This window comes from Aquila chrysaetos, chromosome 14, assembly GCF_900496995.4.
Source record: "Aquila chrysaetos chrysaetos chromosome 14, bAquChr1.4, whole genome shotgun sequence".
Classification (NCBI taxonomy): Eukaryota; Metazoa; Chordata; class Aves; order Accipitriformes; family Accipitridae; genus Aquila; species Aquila chrysaetos.
The window spans coordinates 28,885,635-28,909,260 of NC_044017.1; the positions used below are offsets into that span (position 1 = coordinate 28,885,635).

A 23,626-nucleotide genomic window follows, 5' to 3' on the forward strand; every position below is an offset into this window, starting at 1 on the left:
TTTTATTTTCTTTTAAATGATTTGCAGGTCATACTGAAGCAGTTAAAGAGGTTGCCATGCCATGCTCTTCAGCACTGCCCTTCAGCTGAGACACTGCAATCACACATTTTCCATTTCAGCACGCAGCCATCCTGCATAGCAGAGCACCTGTTTCATTATGAAAGAATGAAACAAATTTTGAAACTGGTGAAAAAAGCAGTTTATCACATTTTCACTTCAAGAAATTTTATTTTATAATTAATTTAAAAATTGTAGTATTAGAGAATGAAAGACAATCTTGACTTTTTATTAAATTTTCGTATACAGAACCCTCATGTCAGAGTTCTCAGTTTGTGGCTTCATAGAAAGAGTTACATTGTTAGCGTCATTATCACAGAAACTTACAGCTGAACAAGGAAAATGAAGAAAACGAAAACACTTTGCTAATGTACAGTTTCTAACGCTGGATCTGGCACTGAACCACCTTCCATGTCCACAGCTTGCCTGCTTCTGCCAACAAAAACATTTGCAAGAATGCATGCATTTTGATTGAGGCTGCTATTTTTACACCAGACGATGTATTTCTGATTTTTTAAAAAAAGGTACTGTTATCACCAGAGCAACAAGCACCACCTATACAGAACTCTCTCAAACACTCCAGGTGTTATTAAGCTCATCATTCCCTGCTTGGAACAAATGTGAATAATGCAGTGTAGTAATTGCAGAAGGTGTGTCATCAGTAGACACTAGATGTTGCTACCAGAAGACCACTGGAAGAGACCCCATCATTGCTACCTCGCTTCGATGTTAGCGACAAAGGAAAATAGTTGCACAAAAGCAGTGGTGATTTAAGTCTTGCCCCAGCTGCAATCTATATATTTATTGGTCACAACAGTAAGTGTTCTGTAGTTTAGTATCTTATTATTTTATTATGAGTTTATCATCTGGGGCATGCAAAAATTATGGTGATGGTAAAATAATAACATTTCACCATAAGAACAAATAAACTTAATTTTCTGATAGAAATAATGAATGGAATGCTTTGGATACATCTCTGACTACAGGTCTAGATAAGCATGTAGAGTTTATGCCTTTTTTCTGACTTTAACTACAATCTTCAACCCAGAGCCTTGTCAGGTTAAATACAATCTTCACATTTCCAGTGAGCTAAGACAATTGTGGTTCAATGGAGAGGAGCATATGAAAAATTTACAATAGAAAGAATCTGTGGGAAGAAACATCTGAAAGAAAAATCAATTCATTGATTCTTTTTTAATTCTGGTTCTTCAGTATAACTTGTAAAGGCAGAAAGCAATACTATAAGCAGAGACACATTTAAAGAGCACACCTATTCTCATGTGTGCACATACTGTTATGACTGTAGCAAATAAAAGGGAAATATTTTCCAAGTTTTCCACAATTGTCACACAGAATTCCTTAGGGAAAAAAAACATCATTGTACTTGGCCCAATTTAGCTCATTTGGAGCTCAGTTTTTTCATGCTCGTAATAATAATTGAAAAATCAGTTTAGGATAGTACAAACCTAATTTCCACACCATCAAATGAAGGAGGACAAAATTTAAATGCTTTCTGTATTCAGCAGTAATTTAATCAGTAACTGAATGGCATTTCTGATTATTCTTATTGATTATCAATTTTGTGTTTCTTGTTGGAAAGAGAACATAAGCAATAGGAAATCCAGAACAAGACATGGAACTCCAGTATCCCTTAAGCCTTAATAATAATTATTGAAGAGGAGAAATATATTATTTGCTGTCTAACATCCACCAAGATCATTTAATTCCAATTTACTGAATTTCACATACTAGTCGCCAAAGTTCCTATCGTGAAAACAATCTTGGTAAAAGGACTCCCACCAGGCAGCTCTTAACTAAAAAGAATACACAAAAGAAACTATGTTTACAGACTTTGAAATAAAGAGGGAGGTCTTCAGCTAACAGGAATTTCATGTGTGTACATGTGTTATGAAAACAAAAGAGGCAAAAGAGGAAAACCACATTCAGTCAACCAAGAAAAACCAAATCCAGTCTCTAAAAGACAGACTACAGGTCAAGCCTTGCGCATTGAATCACAGTTGAATGGAGATACTCACTCACACAGTCATCATTTTGATGGACCAAATTATGTTCTAAGGTATATGCCAACTCATTTCGATATCTAGGAAATGACACAAACATTCAAAGGGATGCTAGTCATACGTTTTGAAATACTCCGGTTCAGAGTATTTGAATTGTCAGTTATTTACACTGAATTTCCATGATTCACTTATTCACCAACAAGAAGTACAACAGAAAGGAACTCAAAACAGTACTTCATATCTCTACACAAAAACATCTATTTCTTCCAAAGGTGAAACACGGGCACATGCTGATATGTGTATCAAGCGATCATAAAACCCTACCTTCTGATTACAGACTGAACTGTTAAAGTAACTGAACAGCAAAAATTCCTATTTTTTAATCATTTGCTTTACAAAAAGAGGATGAAAACACTAGTATCTTCAATGGGAGGGTATCTGCACATAGAGCTTGAAAGTGTATTGATGTAATATGGTTGCTTTTAAAGTACTTGAACAGGATTCATCACATGCTGCAGAAATTTACAGTAATATATTTAAGGAATTAGGCAAGCAATTTCTAAATGGTTAGTGATAATCCCTCAGAAATCAAGGATGATTGGTGTGGTTCTAAAAGACTGCAGAATGGAAAATACAGTGCTCAAACTTAAAAATAGTATTTCAAAAAGAAAAGGCCAATTGGCCTTTTCTTAGTCACACAGAAAAAACAGTGGAACAAATTAGTAAAGAGTAAACCTGGAAGTACTGAGAAGTATGTTAGCAATTAAAAAACAAAACCTGTAAGTATTACTGGTTTGCCAAAGAGAAATTACAGGAAATCAATTGATTTTCCAACTTAAAGGTACAGCTGAGCTGATGTCTAAAATCAAAGCAGTATGTTCCAATACTCGAACCCAGTTAAATCTTTTAACACTGTCTTCAATTAGAGTTTCATAAGCTTGGAGAAAATGTGGCACACATTAAATTATTAAAGATGAGTATACCACTGCTGGGAAAATACCTTATGCCCTAAAAATCATACTCGCATCGTCTTTAAAATTTTTTTGCCAGATTGGTGGAACATAGGAAGCACGTGTCAGGGCCCTGAGTGTACCACCGGGCTTTGCAAGCTCTTCCCCCCCCGCCGAGGGTTTCACTTGCCTGCGTTGAAGGTCAGCTCTCACGTGGTGCTGCTGCCTCACTGGGGTCCCCTTTTCCCCCCCACGGTTTGGGAGCTGCATTTGCACTCAGGCCCTTTCCTCGGTTCCTTCCCAACCTACGCCGCGGCGATGCTGTGCCTGGCCCTGTACCTTGCTGATCCCAGCCTGGACCTGCCGACTGCACTTCCCAGCTTGACCTCAGACCTGCCTCATCACCACGGACCTGTCCGGCAGCCGCCGGGCACTTGGCTGACCACGGCCGCTGTCCCCAGACCCGTTCTTCTTGCTTGGACACGGTGGGACTGTGAACCTTGTCATCAAGGACGCCGTCCCTGCCTCCGTTCCCCTACGGAGCAGCCCACTCTTGCTATTCCCTGCCAGCAGGTCCTGCAGGCAAACTGTGCTATATAACATTTTCAGTACGAACTCGGAAGCTGGCACAGAAAGCGCTGTTTATGGAATAAAGAGATCTTATTTCATTGATGAAATAGATTAATTTCTATTTATGAATAGATGAAACCTTTGGGGAGAAGCTGGCATCATCCAGCAAAAGTACAGAGGTTTCAAGCACGACATCTTTGTAAATTCAAGCTGTTAACAAGGACTCTAAATAGATGAGACTGTGTGTAACTGTACCCTGTAATTTTAATATATGCACATTAAAAACAATTAGCATTTTATATTCCTTGCCGTGTAGGTTAGACCATTAGTGTTTTGCGTTAAGACTTTTTCCAAAGGCTATTGCAAAACATAAAGAGAAACATCTGCTGGAAGATTATTGCATACTTGCTAAGGGAAAGCTAAACTAAAGGGAGGTTACTTTATGAGGGAAAAACCAACCTGGTAGTTTGGGAGGTATCACTTTCCCGAACACTTCAAACAAAGAAATAATAACAAAAGCTCTCTTTTTTCAGGGCTAACTGGCAAAGTGTATAATCCTGTTCAAGTCACCTAACAGTTCCAGTAAGTATTTAAGATGGTTCTGAAGAACAAAGACTTTCAAACATACCCAACTGGAGAACCTCTGCTCATACCTCATTTGGGGGGGGCTATAAACTGTTAGAAGGCATCACAAAACAGCAATGACCAACTAAAAAAACACAACAGCCCCCACGATCTCACCAATAAAGTCTCCATCAACAAAGGTACTAGCCAAAGAATAAAGCGAATCTGTATCTCTTTTAGAGAAAACTAGTATTTTGCTATCAATAAATAAGATTTAGATAATATTTATGTGTACACCTCTTATCTACCATTGGAGATTTTAAAGCAGAGGTTTGATACATAGCCAAGAAGGATAACCAAAGCCATTAACTGAAGATTCTAATGGTAATGATGTTACCTATAACTATTAATGTTTTGACTTTTTACTCTGATAGCAATGTAAAAAAACATTTAAGGCATTTACATTTTCCACAGATATGTGCCCATAAAACCCACGGACACTTGTAGATAAAGAATCAAAAAATGGGTCAAATACCTCAGTAGTACAAGTGAATGCAACTCCAATGAAGCAAAACAGAGATTTAATTTAATTATTAAACAATGAGTTTGTTCCATGCATTGCAAGAGATGTTGAACTCACCTGATTGCCAACTAAAAGAAGATGTTCTCCCAGCAGAAAGTCCTTTAGCATATCTTCCATTACCATCATGTGCTACAGAAACAAAAACAGAATTTTCACCCCTGTTTTTATACTCTCAATTTTATGCACTCACTAATAACAGCAGTACAACGTGAACTTTACTTTCAGGATTTCGGGCCAAAATTTTTTGAACTTTATACTTACAGCTATTTATTTCATAGCAAGAGTCTCTCAGCCAATAATAGCAGAAGCAATCTATCCATTGACTAAAACAATGAAACAAAAATACTAACTCTCCTTATGTATTTCCTCTGCTACAACTGATTCTGGGTGTCTGATTTCCCTAAATATATTTAATTCTCCGTAATCACTCCTAATGCGTTTCCTTTTAGCCTAGCTGAATGCTTGTCACTCAGAGTGTAATAACTTTCATTAATATGTGTATGACAATTTTCCAGCAATTGTACTGGGAGGAAGCAAAACGTATCCTGGTAGAACTTTACAGAAACCAAACAGAGGGAATAAAAGGCAGCTGACATGAATAAGTAAATTATACACATTTCTTTTATTAAACAGCGGGTCTAGCTTAATGACAAACACATTTTTCTATTCTAATCAAACTTCTTTTTCAAGGAAAATAAGGATAGGAGAATGCAAGCTCAAGTCTAAAAGTGTTTATTATGTGTCTTACGACTTCTAAATTAGACTGACTAATTGAAGCCAAAGTGCTTGAGGTGTATTTTACATATACCCAACATCATAAAAAGTAACACATACTGTACATCATTTAACCTTGTCTTACTCCTCACAAATAATTTGTTTAAAAGGATCGAAAGGATTTAAGGATAATGTGGCAATGCAGACTACTCGCAATAAAGCCGTGTATATTTCTCCACTGTATCTAGTAGAAATAGGTCATCTGTAAGTAGGTCAGACAACCTACTTAGAGAAATGAATGCTTGCCTTTAGATAAACATATATATCTTTTTCACATTATCATCTCATCTCTAGTACTTGATTTAAAAAAAAAATATTAAAAAAATCAGTAGCTTGCCTGTAATTTCTGAGCATGGAAATGCTCAGTTTCTAACTGTGTGAAAGATGTTTTAGGCTTCCAAATCTCTCCAGAACAGAGGCTGGCGGTGGGGGAACAAACTCTTGTAAACACAGTTTAATACCACAAAATCCTAACCAGGCATGTCAAAAGACTACTGAATACTCAATACACAATTTAAGGAGAGGCAAATTTCTATATTTTCTGGCATGCACATACACTGGAAATTTATAACTGATGAGAATAACTTTGACCAGATACAGCATAAATTCTAGGAAGTCAGTTTTACCACACACACTCATTACATTTTTTATTTTATTGCTAAGGCATGAATACTTTCTTCTGATGACTTCTTTTTTTATCCTAAATTGCACAAATATGTGTACATTCTAGTTCCCCTGCAGAACAGCTTTCCCACAAGAGATACCATGTATCGATACTACTTTTTTTTTTTTCACCAGGACCTAAATTAGCATTGTATTAGGATGCATGCAGACATTTCAGTTTAGTTATTTACACAAGGGACTTGTAAGTAGACACATCAATATTGTGTCAAATTTATCAATCCAAGTTCCCCACAGCCTGGCCTGAAAGTGGCATTTGGCATATCACCTAAAAATTATTTCCATCCCCGTGCCACTTGTGGACCAACAGCAACGTTCCACGGCAATGCCAAATTCCACTGGAACATGAAATGTTTCAAGACCAAACACACAGAGAGAAAAACCATGTGTTTCATTACATTGTGAGGCACTGCAAAGGGCTGAAGATATTTTTTTTTTTTTTCCTCTGTTCCAGTTTATTTCTGTAATTTTTAGATAACGGAGAGGAAGTATTGCACTAGACTCATAAATCAAATTTGTTCTCCAGCAGGTCTTGCTAAACGATCATTACAGCACTTGAATGACTGAACTACAAACTAGTAATACAGAAAATGACAGTAGAATTAATTGAGAAATGGGAACAGCTATCCTGACTGGTATTTGGTTGTTGTTTCCTTCGGCATTCAGAGCGCATAGCTACCAGGGACAGATACAGAGCAGTTCATTCTCTGCAGCATTTTTAACAGACGTTGCCCAAATAAAACAGATGCATAATATCAGAACACAGGTTGCATACAGTTTTCTGAAGCTACGAGCAAGAAGGTGGAAAAAGCAATACAGATATAAGTCCTAGCAAGACTCAGGATTTCATTTCCAACAGACCCGAATTAAGTACTTTACCAAAATGGCAACACAGAACAAAATCTCACATGAAATGTTAGTGGGGAAGATGAAGAAGACTGTCATCTGTTCCCCTTGCACAGCCTGTCATCACCTTCAGTAGGTGATACCCATGTAGCATAGTCTTTCTGTGGAGAAATGGCAAGCGAGGGAAGAGAAAATAATAGGAAAGGAAAAGTAAGCAAACCCACATCAGGCCCCTAAAAGAAAAATATTTCACATTATCACGCTATCAGTGCTGCATTTCAGAGGCAAAATATTCTAAAGGTAACTCAGAGGGTAATTGTCTTGCTAAGGATACCCTTGTCTGACAGTTTGAGGCTTCCACGCTAGGTGGAGAAGAAAGCTGCAGTACACCTACCTCTACAAAAGGAGTGGGGGGAAACAAAAACCAAAAAAACTAGTCACCAACCCCTTCCCTTTTATTGTGTTCACTAATTACTCCCTTTTATTGTGTTCACTAATTACTCTTACTCTTTACTATGAATTAACACTAATAACACTAATGACTAATTAATAAGCTAAACTAATTAAATAATTAATAGCCAATTAACTAATAACTCATTAACTAATTACTCTTTGCCTTGCTTTTCAAACATGCAGTGTTAATTCTAATAAAAGGCAGGTACAACTTCATGCACAAAGTCTCAGGATGGAATTGATAATCCAGCCCTAAAAGTGGATCAGTCCAGCAGCAGTGAGAAGAAGGAAAAAAAAAAAAAAAATAAAAAAAAAAAAAAAATCCCTCAACACAACATCTGATCAAATCATTCTAAATACAATTCAGTTTCAGTGGCTGTTACTTCATATTTTATAAATGTTCGACAGGATTGTTACAATCTCTTCACAAAGCAATGGTGAAGACACATCTGAAATGAGCATCAGATCCTAAAGAAACTACTTCAGAAACTAAAATTCAGTTAGTACATTATTTAATATATATAAGCATGCACATTAATACACATTTAACAAACTTTTTGTACCTCAGAAGCCAGAGGTTCGTACTTACTTGTGCATTTTCATAAAACAAAACATCAGGCACTTTCATTTTCTCAGTTGAATTATAAATCGGCATCGTCACAGACCCTATCTTCAGAATCCCATTGTTTATTTCACCTAGACATTTTTCAGGAAACAAGCAAATGCATTACTTACAGCATCCTCTGAGCAGACATGCAATCAATTCCCAACACTTGCAAGTGACAATTTACAAATTTTAACAAGGCTGTGGCTTGCAGTAAATTATTTCTATCTAAAAGAAAGAGAATGCTTGAAAGAGTATCCGTTAACTAGAGGTTGCATTATCATGAATTTGAATTCTCTTTAAAATTGCAAAGATGTCTATTACAATAAAGGATGAATAGGTGATCTGATGGGAGAAGTACCATAAGAAACCAGAAGTTGTGACCGCTGCCTTGGTTTAATTTCATACTCTCATTTTATTATCGGAATATCGCTAATATCATTAGGCTACATTTCCTGAACCCATGAGTTTTCTCACTCTCCTTCTCCCTATTCTCTCTCCCTGTACCACTGGGGTGTGGAGGGGAGTGAGCGAGCGGCTGCGTGGGTGCTCGGCTGAGAGCCAGCGCCAACCCACAACAGTAGAGAGTCACTGTTGATTCTCCCTTTCAGCATTGCATTTTTTCTCAAACGGGTTAATGCCAGAATGTGGACACGGTTAACGTTTTGGTGAAAACTGGCTAAATTTACACTCGTTGAAATAACCTTCAAGGAAAGCTCTGAGAGAAAAAGTACATTAGAAAAATTTCTTAGTTCAAAAGAACCATAAATTCTGTCCTTAGGAAAATAACAACTAGGTGTAAACAATAATATCATGCAATAAAAGAGTAATAATTTTTTGCCACTAATTTCTTAATCTGGTATGGTATAAAAACTGAAAATAGCCTCATTTCTAGACAGATGTTTTTAGTTGTTCACTTACTATTCTATATGGTTCTATCTTTATTGCATGAAACAGAGAAACATAAAGAAAATTCCAGGGATGTGTCCAGATTAAAAAACCAGAATGGTAAGCAGGTAGCATCACACAACTGGCAAGAGTTCTAATTATTTTATATATACAAAAAATGCAAATACAGCTATAATAATACATGGATGGCTGCATACGTATGTGTGTGTATATGTGTACACACCTACATATGGCTGCACATACAGGTTTTATACTGTATATAACAGATCCATTAATATATCTGTATTTACATACATATTTTATATACACACACACATAAATAAAATCTATAAAACCAGAATCCCTATTAATTAAAACCAAAGATGTGTTTACTACTGCAAAGATGTAACAGTAAAAACAGAGACATCAAATACATCACAAAACTGAGAAGAAACACACAGAAAAATGACAGCAGAGATAACACTGGCAAAGTAGAGTAAAGGAGAAGTTTAGTGAATGGAAAACAGCAAATTGCTCAAAGTATGCTGCTTGACGGAAGATATGAAAAGATATACAGCTAGCATGAAGACCAGGGGTCATGCAGAAGTGAGAAAAATGGCAGAAGCAGAAATATATGCATAGCACTGAAGGTTACTGCAAATGAGTACAAGTTGGATGAGGTAAAGAAACAAAGACCTGCTTGATAAAGGCAGCATGTAACAACCACAGCAATTTAAAGAGAATAAAAAGAAGGGAAACTAACAAAGAAGTGTGTGCCAGAATGAAAGCAAAACAGAACCCAAGACTTTTACCAGAGCCTCAATGAGAAAAAGGTTGATTTTAACAGCAGAGAGAAAGAAGTGATGGTAAAAAACAGAGCAGAGAAATATTAAGATCAAACCAAGGCTGTAACTGTACAGAATAGTAGTTATCAGTGATGGGGGGGGGGGGAGGGGGAAGGCCAATAAAGGAAAAAAAAAAAAAAAAAAAAAAAGGCAGTCCAAGAAAGCCTGAGGCCGTCCATCTTACAGACTGGGAAACACTTAAACATGATGGAGAACAGAATTGCACAAGCTGGGAATACAGCAGACAATACAAAAGTATCAACATACCGAGAGCAGCAATGCATTCTGATAGAACAAAGACAAAGGGATATAACTGGAGAAAACTACATTTAATTTTGAGGATATATATATATGCTCAACCGCCTGAGTAACATTCATGAAGAGCAGGACAAAAGATGGCAGAAGCTTACATGTGTAATCCTTTTCCTCTAGCTTCTTCACGTCATCCGGACTTGTCTCAATACCAGAATCCTGCAGATTTTTATGTAAAGCTGATCTGGCAAGGTTTGGTAAAAACCTAAATTAAGAAAAATAATAGGGAGGTTGTATTTTAAGGAATTTTTTTTTTAAAGTTTTCAGTATTTTCTGTAATCTAAAAATCAGTATGAAGCTTTACTTGGTCCCCAAACCCTGAATGTCTATTCCTTTCACACTCAAGTGGTCTTCAACATTTCACTTATCCCAAGGAGCGAAACTAAGCTTCTTCCATAGGCAATCAACTACATTTGCGGCTGCGTGCTCATTTTAAAAGGCTTCGGTGTTATCGAATATTGCAACAGGGTTGTAATGTAGGATGGATTAGGACTGAAGTATGTAATGTCCTCATTCCACTGCCAGTAAGAACTACAATAGAAACAATGTTTTTTCGGAAATACCTTTTCTCTTGACTCAGTTCACTCGGACCCCAGGTTCCAAGGAGAAGGAGTGAGCTCTGAGGTGTCTGTAACTAGGGCCTTTCAGTCTTCCAAACCTTTTGGTAATTAAAATTTGCTTTCTTTGGGGCGGGGCGGGGGGGGGAACTAAAAACCAAACACCAAAAAAACTCAACCAAAAAACCTAGATGTTCATAATTTTTCTAGATACAGATTTTAGAACAGAAATCAAGCCCCCCCCCAAACATCTAGTCATACTAGACATTAATGTAACTCCACTTTGAGTGTTTTGAGACAGTGAAGTAAGGCTGATAATGGTGACCTAATTTATATAACGTAATGAAATATCTTCATAAAGATGAGAAAGGAGTATAAAGTCATTTCTACTTACCCCCTAGGTTTAAGAATACCACAGAAATACTTCCAAAGGAATGACAGGCTTTAAGGAGCAAGAAAGCAATTGTATTATCTACTAAAATGCATTAAAAGCTATCTTGCATGTTAGCAACTGACTAAGCAGCTCTTGAATTTCCACCCAAACTGGCACTTCTACCTGGAAAGGCAGGCTTTATTAACAGCATAGTAAAGACTTTCATCTGGATGTTGTGACAATCGACGACAAATTCGCAATAGTTGTCGAGTAGATAAAGATGAAGCCAGTGACTGTGCCTGTTAAAAAATACAAGGTAGTTTAATTATTTGAACTCTGGAACTGAATCTCAGGGATTTAAACTGAACAAGTCAGGAGAAAAAAAGTAAGCCAAAAGGAATTATTTCAACTTTTCTCCTAATTCATAGGTGCTTTCTGCCTCCTACAGCAGCTTGTGCTTTTTAATCTGCAAGCCTGTAATTCTGTATTTGTTATGGTAATTCACTGCCATGGAACTCATGATGTCATCAAAAGATTAGCCTTACGATTTCACTTGATAAGCAACAGGAAGAAAAATGTGCTGATAACCGAACTTTATTCACTATATAAAACCTAACACTAAACAATATTAAGAATAACAAGGAGGTTAGCCACTGTAAAGGGATCAATGTCCTAAAAACTTGTCTGCTCTTCACAAACCGAATATAAAGCTCCACATGTAACCCTCTGGCAAAAGGGTCCGGCAGGATTCTTGGACGTATAAACAAGACAACATTGGGCAGCAGTAAGGAGATTGTATCACCTCTGCACACGCCTTCTGGGCGGGCCGTTACTGGAACACTGTGTCCTTTTCTGTTGTCCACATGTTAAAATAAATGCTAAAAACTGGACATGATTCAGCAAAGAGTTACAAAAATGATTCAACGCCTGGGAAGGAAGACTTCAAACAAATACAGCAAAATTTAAAAAACAAACAAACAAACAAAAACCAAAACATGTGACCATGTATTTAAAGAGAGATATAAAGACTGAGAAAGAAATCATTCTATAATTACATCTACCGGATGAAGGTATCTAATACAAATAGGTTCCTTATTTTAGCAGGAAACACACAACAATGAGTGTGATCTGATAAGTCACGCCATGCTTTGCCTGGGTCAAGTGAAATATTTTAATTAGGTAATTTTAAAATGTTTTGTTTTGCTTCATATAAATGATTTCTAACTGCACTACATTTATCTTAATATATTATGCTGTTTCAATTTGGAAAAAATCCTGCAATTTGCCATCCAGGGAAAAAAAATAGAGAAAAGCAACACTTCATGAATTTTAGAGCCTTTTTTCCCTCCTGAATAATTTTTAAGCATGAGAAACATCTTAATGCCAGTTCTTTCCCCTGGAAAACTGCAGTTTTGACAAACAGGCAATAATATTTAAAAAAAAAAAAAGTTCCATGAAATTGTACAGAACTCTTCTCGAATGCTGAGAAAGAAAAGGATAATACTTTTTAGCACAGCTCTGAGCAATGAGCAAGAATGATTTAAATTGGGCTAAATGCAAAGATTACTACTCCTGCTCCTCCTGCTTTCATTGACGATTGTGAAACATCTTGTGAACCATCACAGTTTACCACCCAGCATTATGGACACTGTGATGTAAATGACGGCATTTCAAGTGTTATTTCAAGACCTACTCAGCCATGTGTGAAGCATGGACAAGGCAGAGGGGTGAGTGCTGTATCCTTGTTATCCATGCTCACTAGCCAGAACCCTCGCTGCCTTTGGAGATTATATTCTCTTTCCAAAAGTATCTTAAACAGCTGAAAGGTTCCCAAGTAGAGTAAGTTTTGGCAGGTAAGCAATCCTCCAAAGTCACAACCTATAGGACTGCACTGATGGAGAACAGCAGCTGGGCACAGTAACCGAGGTAGTGTACTTCATATATTGTGCCACCTTGGTAAGTCCAATCTCTAAGGACATGGGTGTTTTAAAGTCTAAATAATGTATGGCATCAGATCCTGCACTGAAATAAATAAGCATAGAGGACAGGACCACAGAGGAAAAGCTGTATCACATCTTCTGAGTATTTACAACTGGCAGTTAAAGTTTTGGGAACAAAATTTCCTCTTTTCTCTTACCTGTTTTTTTTTTTTTTTAATATTTTATATTGAACAACTGTAAACTTAAAATTGGGTTAGTGACAGTCGTAATATATATCTGTGAGGCATCTAATTCAACAGGATCTTCATTGTGGTCTCTAGATTCTATTGTAAATCAAGTAAACAATTACAATGAGGCAGACAACGCCCACAGGCTGAATAGTCTACAGGTATTCTTCTATTGTTAACAAAATCACTTTAAACAATGGTTAATATTTCAGGATAATCTCTGGCAGAGGCTTGCTTACTTAGGCAACTCTATAAATAGCCTGACATACCTAAGGCACACATTTCAGCTCTCCGCACAGGTGTGCTATTCCCAACATGTCTCATGTCACTGCTGATCTACAAGAATCCTCCCTGGATCCATACTGTGACTCACTTCTCGTCCAACATCCTACACTTCATTTAGATAGTTCACAACGCTATAGACATCCACATATTTGGAAAGGGGTTTTGTAATGCTCTGTTCAGGCATGGTATGTCTCCAAGTATGTCAGAAACAATCCATTTATATATTAGGTGTAGAAAGGTAAATAGATAATAATAACAAAACTGTCCCAAAGGTGTACCTAAAAGACAACCTTTTCAGTTACTTTTTTTAAGCTCAGAAGAGCATAACAGCCTCTCTCAGCTTCTTAAATAGTAATACTGTAAAAACTATTACCCATGTTAAAATCATAAAAACTCAGGAGAACGGATGACATTTACATACCACTTAAACTGCTGGATTCCACTCAAAATGTTTTACATTTTAGTTACATTAAAAACATCCAGTGCTTTAGTTGCCATAGCAATAATTTCTTTTTCTTTTCACCATGATTCGACTGTATCTTTTTAAAGAATTTTGTGGTTACTATGTCAGCAGAATTTATTTTTCTTGACAAGACTGCTTTAATAGAATAGCCTGGAGCAGTAGTGCAGCCAGGAGTTCTGGAGCTTTCCCTTTTCTGAGTCTTTGCTGTTGCCCGTTGGCATTTTGTAATGGCTAGGTAGTTCCCATTGCCCAAAAAGCCCCAAGAATTTCAGCTATCAAAGTTCCAATGACTAAAGCAAAGTCATCAAATATTAAACATACATGATTATATCCATACCTATTCAAAACACACCTCAAGCATGTTTCACTGTGAGCCATGTATCTAAACCCACCAACAACATGTGTACTGTTCTGCCTGACTTCTCTGGGACTCAGGCAATTTCCTAAAAGCTTTACTTATGCAGATGATAAAAATGCACCTCATAAATCAAAAAAGTTTACAGTATGCAGTGCAGTAATTGCCAGCAATAATTTTCTGGGGCTGGTTTTCCAATCAGGCAGCCTTTGAAATAACACTATAGCTTAGCATACTTCACCCAGCCTTTGTTAAAACAGTCACAGTAGGAGAAAATAAATTTAAAAAAAAAAAAAAAAAAAAAAAAAAAAAAGGCTCACCGTGGCATCATTCGTCTCCCGAAGCTTGTGTGTTAATGACAACAACTGCTCCACAGCAACACTGGGTACATTTGGAATCTGCTTGAAAGAAAAACAGTATTAATCTTACTGCAAGATCAAGATATGCAAATTCCATATACAGCTACACCCAGATGCAATGAGCATATACAGCACCTGCAGTTGCTTTATGTTAACCAAAAAGGAATACAGCTTTGACAAAGAGCATTTTTCTATTACAGCATCATTTTATATCACAATAAGAATGCTAATTTATATCAATACCATTAAAAGATAAGCAGATATGCTGCTTTGATAAGCTTTGAAAATGAAGACTCATTTATGCTACACTGAAATAGCAAAATATTTTTTATGTAGTAAATAATCACGTTCCATAAGCAATAGTCAATAAGTGCCTAAAATACTGAACATACTTACCATTTCTTTAATAACTTCAATTTCTTCACTCTTGCTTAAAGAGCGAACATTATGAAAAAGAAACAATGTCAGAAACTCTGGACCCAGCCACTGTTGGGTACTACTTCCAACGACAGGAGGTTCTGCTAAGACCACTATTCTGAAAGAAGGATGGATAGGAAAGATAGACCTGCAAAAAAAGAGTTTAAAAATGCATTATCTGGCTTAAGCAGTGAACATAAAATTTCATTTTTACAATAGATGAAAAAAAGAATTTAAATTATTGTACTGAATCATATCACAGTCTATTCAGATCATTTGCAATGCAACTTTATTGAAAAAAAAAGACACAGACTGCATAATGTGACTTGCAATTTTATAAATTTACAAACTTTTTATGTGCAGAAGGATACCCAAGTCTCCTCTTCTCATCTGCAACAGGACCTGCATGCCTCAAGATGAACAAATGCCAGCAACTAAACTACAGTCTACTGCTTTGTATGTCTGAAATGGACACGTCTCACTCATTTGATGGACTTTTACAAGTGCTTTACCTAAAGCAGGATGTCTCACAGGCAAATCAGGGGGAGAACAAGATCTACCAGAGCTGCAGTAATGAGTTAACTTCTTTTACTCAATTAGACTGACAGAAAGGATGACACTCTAGAGATTGGCCTAGCTACCATGAAGAACTGGATTTAGTAACAGTTTAGGAACATTCCCCTTACTGATGCCCTTTGTGGCACCTGGAAAATCACCTAGACTCCTGGCATAGGATTAATATGCTTAACTTCATGATATTCCTGAAAGTTGTACTTCAAAGACCAAACCCGTCACCTCACCCTTGACTCATTTTAGAGTCAGCATAGGGAGACAGGTCCCTCCAACGGCACATTAAGACTTACAAGAACTTAAGAAATGCCCTACTGGGTCCTTCAATCTAATCATCTCACTACATGATCTGTCTCTGATTACTACAGCTGGACATACTCCTTGGGGAAAGCACATAAGCCTAGCCACTACCAGCAGTCTGTCCCCCTCATACTCTCCCAGCACCCACAATAGTATCTTCAAGGACATTCGAGGGTAGATCTCTATTTGCTTTAATGTCTGTTTATCCACAAATTCATCTAATCCCTTTCTGAACTTCTTCATCCTATCTGCCTTCACAACTTCCTGCGGCAACGCACGCACTGTCCACGGTTGTAAAAGGTACTTTTATTATTATTATTTTTTAAATCTTTATGGAACCGACCTGCTAGCTTCAGTCAGTGTCCCCTAGTTCACACAGCAGGATTTGGTGACTAACAGTCTCTTAGACACCTGCCTATTTGATTCTGCTGAAGATAATGGGAGCGTACTGTGATCAACACAAACTTAAACATGTAACTTTTAGATGCCTGTGTTAGGGCAGTAGAAGACGGCTGCCTTGGTTTTTGGTATTTTTGCCTTCTTCACATCTTTTGTCTCCCTTATCTATGTAATATTATCACCTCTTTGGACTGGGAATTCATTGGTACTCATCAATGGGCACAACTGCGTGACATCTAGAAGGAGCAGAAATAATAGACAGTAGCAAGTCAGATACAAACGCTAGTCAAATTGTGCAAGGAGGGCCTGTTTTCAACAATTAATTTCACAGTACTCTTATTAAAATAGGAGACATTAATTTGGAAAAAGCAAGTGAAATTTAATTAGACAGCTTATATTGCTAGATATGCCTGTTATCATGTCATTTTCCATATAAATTACTACATTTGAAATCAGAACACTTGGAGGCAAGTATTCTTCCTGGTTAAACTGAGGGGGGAAACAATGGCATATAAGCAAGAAAATCTGAAGACAGACTATGACCATTAAACATAAACTAACAGATCTACTGCGTAGTTGGCTCATCTGTTCATCACAACAATAAACCCGTGATACAACAGAGCAATTATGGCAAACAATCTCTTGTATCAAAGCAAACACGGGGGTGGCATAAGTTATTCTCAGCTGAAAGTCATAAGCCTAGAAGCTACTCCCTGATTGATAAAAATAGAAATAGATGTCTGAAAACATCACATGAAAGAGGAACCAATGGGAATGTCACTGTCACTAAGCATAAAAGAAGGTCAGAGTACATTAGCCAACCTTATTATAGAAGAAAACATTTCCTAGATAGGATAAATACATATACTTCCAGACTTAGCTCCCCCCCGCATTGCCAAGAAAAACAACCCTCCTCCAGAAATCCACCAAATTCAAAGGTCCGATCTGGTCCTTCTGCAACACCATTAAGAGAACACAAGAAGCAGTCAGCTTTCCCTAGTAAAGGGAACACATTTCTCTTGTACCACCTCGACATCACTGCCTAAATTGAAGGGCATGGTTGGGAGAGCCAGGGAGGGCACGGGGAAAAGAGGGAGGAGAGGAGGTGCAAAGTCAAGGCAAGCTAACTTGGTGATATCAGTTAAAGTCACTGACATACTCTCTCTAGACTTGGACATATCACAACATCACTGCTGTAGGTTTCTAGTTTGTAAACAAGAATAAAACTATTTGACTACTTCAAAAGCCTATTGTTTGGACTGATGTTTGCAATGTTGAAAATGTCAAGCTAAGTGTATTATTAAAGCAAATGCCACAAATGACTCAATCCTGCAATGCTCTGAAAGTTGCCAGTTTCCATCAGCGCAACTGAAGAGCTTCGATGTTGTTCCACTGTATTACAGAGCAAGTCTCTAAAGGAACAGAATATGGAGCTCCTACATGGAGCTATATTTTATAAGACAGAAACCCTTGACATATTGTGTTCTTTGCAGATGAAGGTAAAGTAAGTGTGTCTTGTTAAAAATTTACACCTTTTAAATTAATGAGCCTCAAACACAGTGGGAAGATTTGGTGTTAGTCGATTAATATGAATAGTCTCTATCCTTCTGTCTATTAAATATTTACTGACAACACAGATAGCAGAGCATTCTCCTGTCCTTCTTTTGACACCAGTGTTTAATTCCAACCAAGGATTACCGCCACTGCTCTCAAGAGGAAGATGAGAGCAGAGTCTGTTCAGGGTGATTTTAGGGAAAGATTTTCTTGTTATTGACACATGGTTGTGAACAATTGATGCTTCTCCTAAAAAAAAAAAAAAAAAATTTAAAAAAATGCAGAATGGCATTCCTAATGCCACCTTGCAAAACCAAACTATTTTTGGTTGTCTCTTCCTGTAACATGATTTAATAAATCTCATTTTCTATCAAATTTTGAGTTCAGACTTGTTATAATACTAGGACCACAATGACCTACTGTTGTTTTCTTGCTGTTTTTCTTAAATTTCACCACCGTCTAAAATTAACAGATTACTTTATCTAAAAATTCACTAAACTGGAAAAAAACCAAACCACAACAAAAAATGAACTAAAAGCTAGAAAATGTAAGCAATTAAAAGCTTTTATTGCTTGCTAAATTCACTCCCTGCCACATTTTATATTTGTCTCATCTACTGCGTGTTCCCTTTCAACCTAATCGCATGGAAAAGAATCCACTGTCTGCAGGGCATTGAAACCACCCATGCATTATGAGTGACTTCTTTTAGCTTTTGAACAATCCTATTATATATCTGCTTCTAGGTTTTCCTATAATAGCTGCCTTTCTGCTCACCACACCAAGGACTTATCATCTCCGTGTGTATGTGCGTGTGTTGTGGGGGGGATTATCCACTCAAACAGGTTAAAATATTGCATCATAAGACAAACCAACACTTCACTGCTCGTCTTGTAAAGGTTGTGTGCTACCTTTACAGTATCTGTCTCAGTGAAGTAATGGATGATTACAGAAAAAATGCTGTGCAGAAATCTTGGATATGCACCGTACTTGAACACACTTTCTCTTAATCTCTGAACCTGTTCAGGAAAATGAATCATACAATCATTAAATGAATACGAAATCAGCAGCTATAATTTCCTTCTATGTAAGAGATCTTTAAGGACCATCTGTCACTTTCTCAAGGGCAGCTTTTTTTTTTCCTTTCCCTCAAACTCATAAACAAAAACACTTACTTTCCTCAAAAGAGTGAATGTCATCTTACTGTGACTGTTTGCTAACTTAACTGCACAGCCAAACTGGCACAAGAAAGAATAGAGGGAAAAGTACTCTGTGCCCACTGCTAGTTACCTTGTAGTTTATAGGCTTTCAGCAGGCCAAGGAGTATCCCAAAATCTCACAAGGGCAAACATACTGCTTTGCACTTGTCAGTCTTGACAGAGCTATTGCAGCCACCAGTCTGAAGCCCTCCTCAGAAAAATGCTAGTAGACATGACAGATGTAGAAATGTAACGAAATAATAGTGAACACCTAACTCAATGACAATAATTAACATCATTTAAAGTAAGAATATATTTTATTATCTCTTACAAAGGTAATAAAACTTTTAAATGAAGTTGTCCAAAAATATGATTTATGAATAATAGTGTTTTAACCTGCAAAACTTGAAAACAATCTGAAAACCAAACAATACTTTCTTCTTCCAGCACTGCTAATAACAATGCCATGGTTTAAGCATATTCACATTCTCTACTGTAATACCGTTTACATTTGTATACAGAGGCACGTGATTTCTTTAGACCATAGTGTGATATGAAATATCATCCCTTTTTTTAACAAAAAACAACCTCTTGACTTATCAGGGTTGGAAATTAAGTGATGGACTGTGCAGTATTCTCCTCTCTATTCTACTACACGAGTTATTATTACTGTTGAAGCACTAAAAATTAAAGGCACTAAAACTGTGAAAAATTATCTTTTTTTTTTTTTTTACTATCAAATATTTTCATATAGGAGCATGAAAGCATAGTACAAACTGTACCTTGCTTGTCTGAAGAAGGGATTCCCTAAAAGTTCTCCATTAATATCTCAGATTTTTCTCTTCTTAGAAATGGGGTAAGTCTTTAGGTGTGTCAAATCCTTTTACAAATGCAGACAAAAAAAAAATGTTTACAGAAGTTTTGGCTCATTGGTTAGGAAGTTTTCTTTAAAATAGTTTTCTCTAAAGTAGATGTAAATGGAAATTCTGTTTTAAAATTCCATTCACAAAGTACTGAGTCCAAGTAGTCTACTAAAAAGCATTACCAGTTGTTCTTTTCCATTATGAAAGACATATTTGTACTTATGTAACTTACAACAGCATCTGGCCACCTCATTAGCGAATCTTAAATTAAGGGGACAGAGCGTAACAGTGAGTTGTTTTGTATTTATGAATTATTAGAAGTAGCACAGAAGACAGAAACCGCAAACTACACTACCAGTAGTCACTACAATCAAGAACACTTATGCACAGCAAAGCTGACCCAAATGGGGCAGGGCAGGGGGAAGAAATATGTACTCCATGTTCTCAGTTTCTCAGACACAGGGCAGTAAGGTATCAGTTCTTCTCTATCACAGCTGCCTTCCAGTCTCCAGCTATTGCTTTTTCTGAAATCCTGAAGATAGCCTTGCCCTCTCCTAATCTAATGATTTCCTAATGAAGCTTTTAGCTTCTTTCTTTCAAATTCTAGTCCTTCAGAATGACTCGTTTTTCTCTTGATCTTATATCTCCTCTGATTATGACTATTTTCAGCTACTTCGTTTAGGTCCTGCCTCACTGCCTAGACATTTAAAACTCTGTTGTGCACTTCCACTGAATCACTGATGTGGTTCTTGGTATGTTTTTTCCTCTTCCTCTGTTTCTTGTAAGAACTACATTAGTAAATGAGATTAGGTATATAATAAAAAGGTTAATAACAAAAGTTACTTTTGTAACTTAATATGTATTCTATGTACCATATTGGTTCCCAATATAGAAATGAGAATCGAGGCTGAATGAGTGGGATTTAGGGAAAAAAAGAATAATCTCCGGATTCAAACAAAACTTGAAACCACTTTCCGTAGGGAACTCCCTTATTGGAAAATTAACAGTAGTCTTAATGTGTCACTTATCAAACATCTCTGATTCAGTCCCAGCAGCACTGCGAATGACAGCGTATATTCTGCAGGCCTGGCAAAAAGCAACCGTACTGAAATTACTTCAGTCAAATCCAGTAAATCAGGATAAGTGAAGTCCTCTTTTTGTCTTACTGTAACACAGAAATATAGCTAAAGCCACTAGCCGCAGCCATTGACACACAGCAAAAGAGACAGCATTTCTCATCAATATGGAAAGCATCTCCCTCCCAATCATGATTTAGAAGTAAGAATTTGCCCAGCCAATCTGCTAATAAATTCAAGGTACACCATATTCTATATAATATCTCCATAAGGCAATCTTTTGCAGGCAAATGAAGGATGGTTAGCACCATCATGTTTTCTTGGTCTATGATCAAATCAGCTGTCAATACCCTAGATAGCATTTAACGAGAAGGTATCCGGAGAGAAAGGCTAATTCTGCACAGCCATTCTGCAACACTGGAAGGTACTGAAGCTTGCAGTGACAGGTAAGTGCTGCTGAAAAGGATGAGTAGCAGGGAGGAATGCAGTCCTGCAATCAAAGAGCAACTATTGACATCGCATCCTGGAGCCAGTGAAAGGTAGTGATGTTTTCAGAATATGTAAGGGACCAAAACCAGGATGAGGTCCTGGAACACCTTCAGTTCAAGGGCTGACGAGAACAGTGCCCTCTCTACAGAGGAGTGGTTCACTGACGCCAAAGCAGCCCATAGCCAAAACCGAAGAAGTGGATGTGTGTTTGCATTACTTTACCCTGGCTTCTTTTGAATAAGTCAGTACAGAAGAAAGTCAAACAAGGGCCAGCTTGAATGTTTCACCTAGGAGAAGGCAGGGTTCTCAGCACAATGGACTTCAGCTAATTCGGTACCAACAATTTTCATCTGTATCCAAGATGGTGCTAAATGGTCACGTTGAACTTCCAGATGCAAGAATGCCTACACAGTGGGGTTTCTGTTTGTTTGTTTGTTAAGATCAAATACTAATCAGAAATGTATTCCTGTTTAAGACAGAAGACACCCCTCATTTATGGATTAGAGGGTGAAAGCTCACTGTCTGTCAAATAGATAATTTAGAGTTTAGCAATTTACAATACACTATGTTGCAAAATATTAAGGTGGCCAGGTAAAAGCAGTACCTTATGATCTAGAGGAAAGGGGGACAGCCTTCCGAGGAAAGTCAAAAAAAGACTTTTGGAGCCTCCAAAGTAGTCAAAAGCAATGCACAATCAGCACTGAACAGTGGAACCAAAAGGTTACTCAATGACAGTGAAGGGAAGGAAAGCGTGTACAGAGGTGGCACAGTAAGAAGATGGGTCTGCAGAATAGTCATTAAAGACGACAGCTTGGACAGTTCTCCTGATCTAACAGATAATGAAGGTTATAAGGGAGTCCACTGCCAAAACACCCATAGTTAGAACAAGCAGGGAGACATAGAATCCACATATAAAGCTCTATTCTTGTGAGAGAGACTTGATCCAGGAAGAGATGCAGTACTGAAGGTATGAATGTGTGATGAATTGTCTAGGTTTTTGGATTATAATGGCATGAACTAAAGCGTACCGTGTAGTAAGCAAAACAGCACGGCCACTGCCATTCTGCCTGAAAGCACCTTGGACAAGACCATGAACATGGAGCAGGGAGAAGACTTACAAAATGACTAGTTGTATTTTGAAGCATGAAGTCCAATGCAAAGTTGGGATACCATCCAAGATGGATCCTTGGAGCTTTCCTGCGTCTCTTTTCAAAGTCTGGGCTTAAAATCCTGATAAAGAGAACACTTCCCTGATACAGAGTTCTTCACTCAAATAAAACAAAATGCAGGAAATGCCCATCTAGCTGAGTGTACAGCCTCAGCAGCACGGATACGATTTGCAACAAGTAGACTTAAATTACAGCATGCCTACAAAAAAAATCACAGAATCACAGAATGGTTTGGGTTGGAAGAGACCTTAAAGATCATCTACTTCCAACCCCCCTGCCATGGGCAGGGACACCTTCCACTAGCCCAGGTTGCTCAAAGCCCCATCCAACCTGGCCTTGAACACTGCCAGGGATGGGGCAGCCACAGACTCTCTGGGCAACTTGTCCCAGTGCCTCACCACAGCGAAGAACTTCTTCCTTGCATCTAATCTAAATCTGCCCTCTTGTAGAGGGTCTGGAAGACTTAAAATGAAGTTTGTTTTGTTTTGTTGTTGTTTTTTTTTTCCTAAAAAACACACAGTATTTTGGATCAAAAGGGAAGCAGAAGTAACAAAACAACCAGGCAGTAAAAGAAAAACAGCTTTTCTAAAGGGTGGACTACAAAGGAGGTCAAAGAAAAAGATCATATTCAGCGAGACAATTGAGAGAAACGGGGTGGCACATTGTGAATGCATCCCTACTATAACCAATAAGGTCTCTTCAAAGTCTGGGCACATGCACACCCTGCAGCGTAAATACAAACACAGACATCTGACATAAAACTTCAACTGTTTTTTCAGAGGTTAGAGCCATTTAAGAATCACAGTATGTTTAGCTCCTTATATATTACTGAATAATAGATTGCATTTGTTTTGATGTACACTCAACAATATCCCTCCCATTAACT

At 37.4% G+C, this 23,626-nt stretch overlaps 1 protein-coding gene across 2 annotated transcripts in view; it reads right to left on the minus strand.

Moving 5' to 3' along the window:
• VWA8 (von Willebrand factor A domain containing 8) overlaps positions 1–23,626 on the minus strand; it is a 194,439-nt gene that overhangs the window by 109,996 nt on the left and 60,817 nt on the right. The window contains exons 15-20 of one of the 2 annotated variants that reach the window (XM_030036351.2): positions 15,104–15,272; positions 14,669–14,749; positions 11,262–11,377; positions 10,247–10,353; positions 8,089–8,195; positions 4,803–4,874 (exon numbers count right to left, since the gene is read on the minus strand). In XM_030036351.2, the coding sequence (XP_029892211.1) occupies positions 4,803–4,874; positions 8,089–8,195; positions 10,247–10,353; positions 11,262–11,377; positions 14,669–14,749; positions 15,104–15,272 (652 nt within the window). The remainder of the gene's footprint in view (positions 1–4,802; positions 4,875–8,088; positions 8,196–10,246; positions 10,354–11,261; positions 11,378–14,668; positions 14,750–15,103; positions 15,273–23,626) is intronic. The other variant, XM_030036352.2, reaches the window with a different exon arrangement.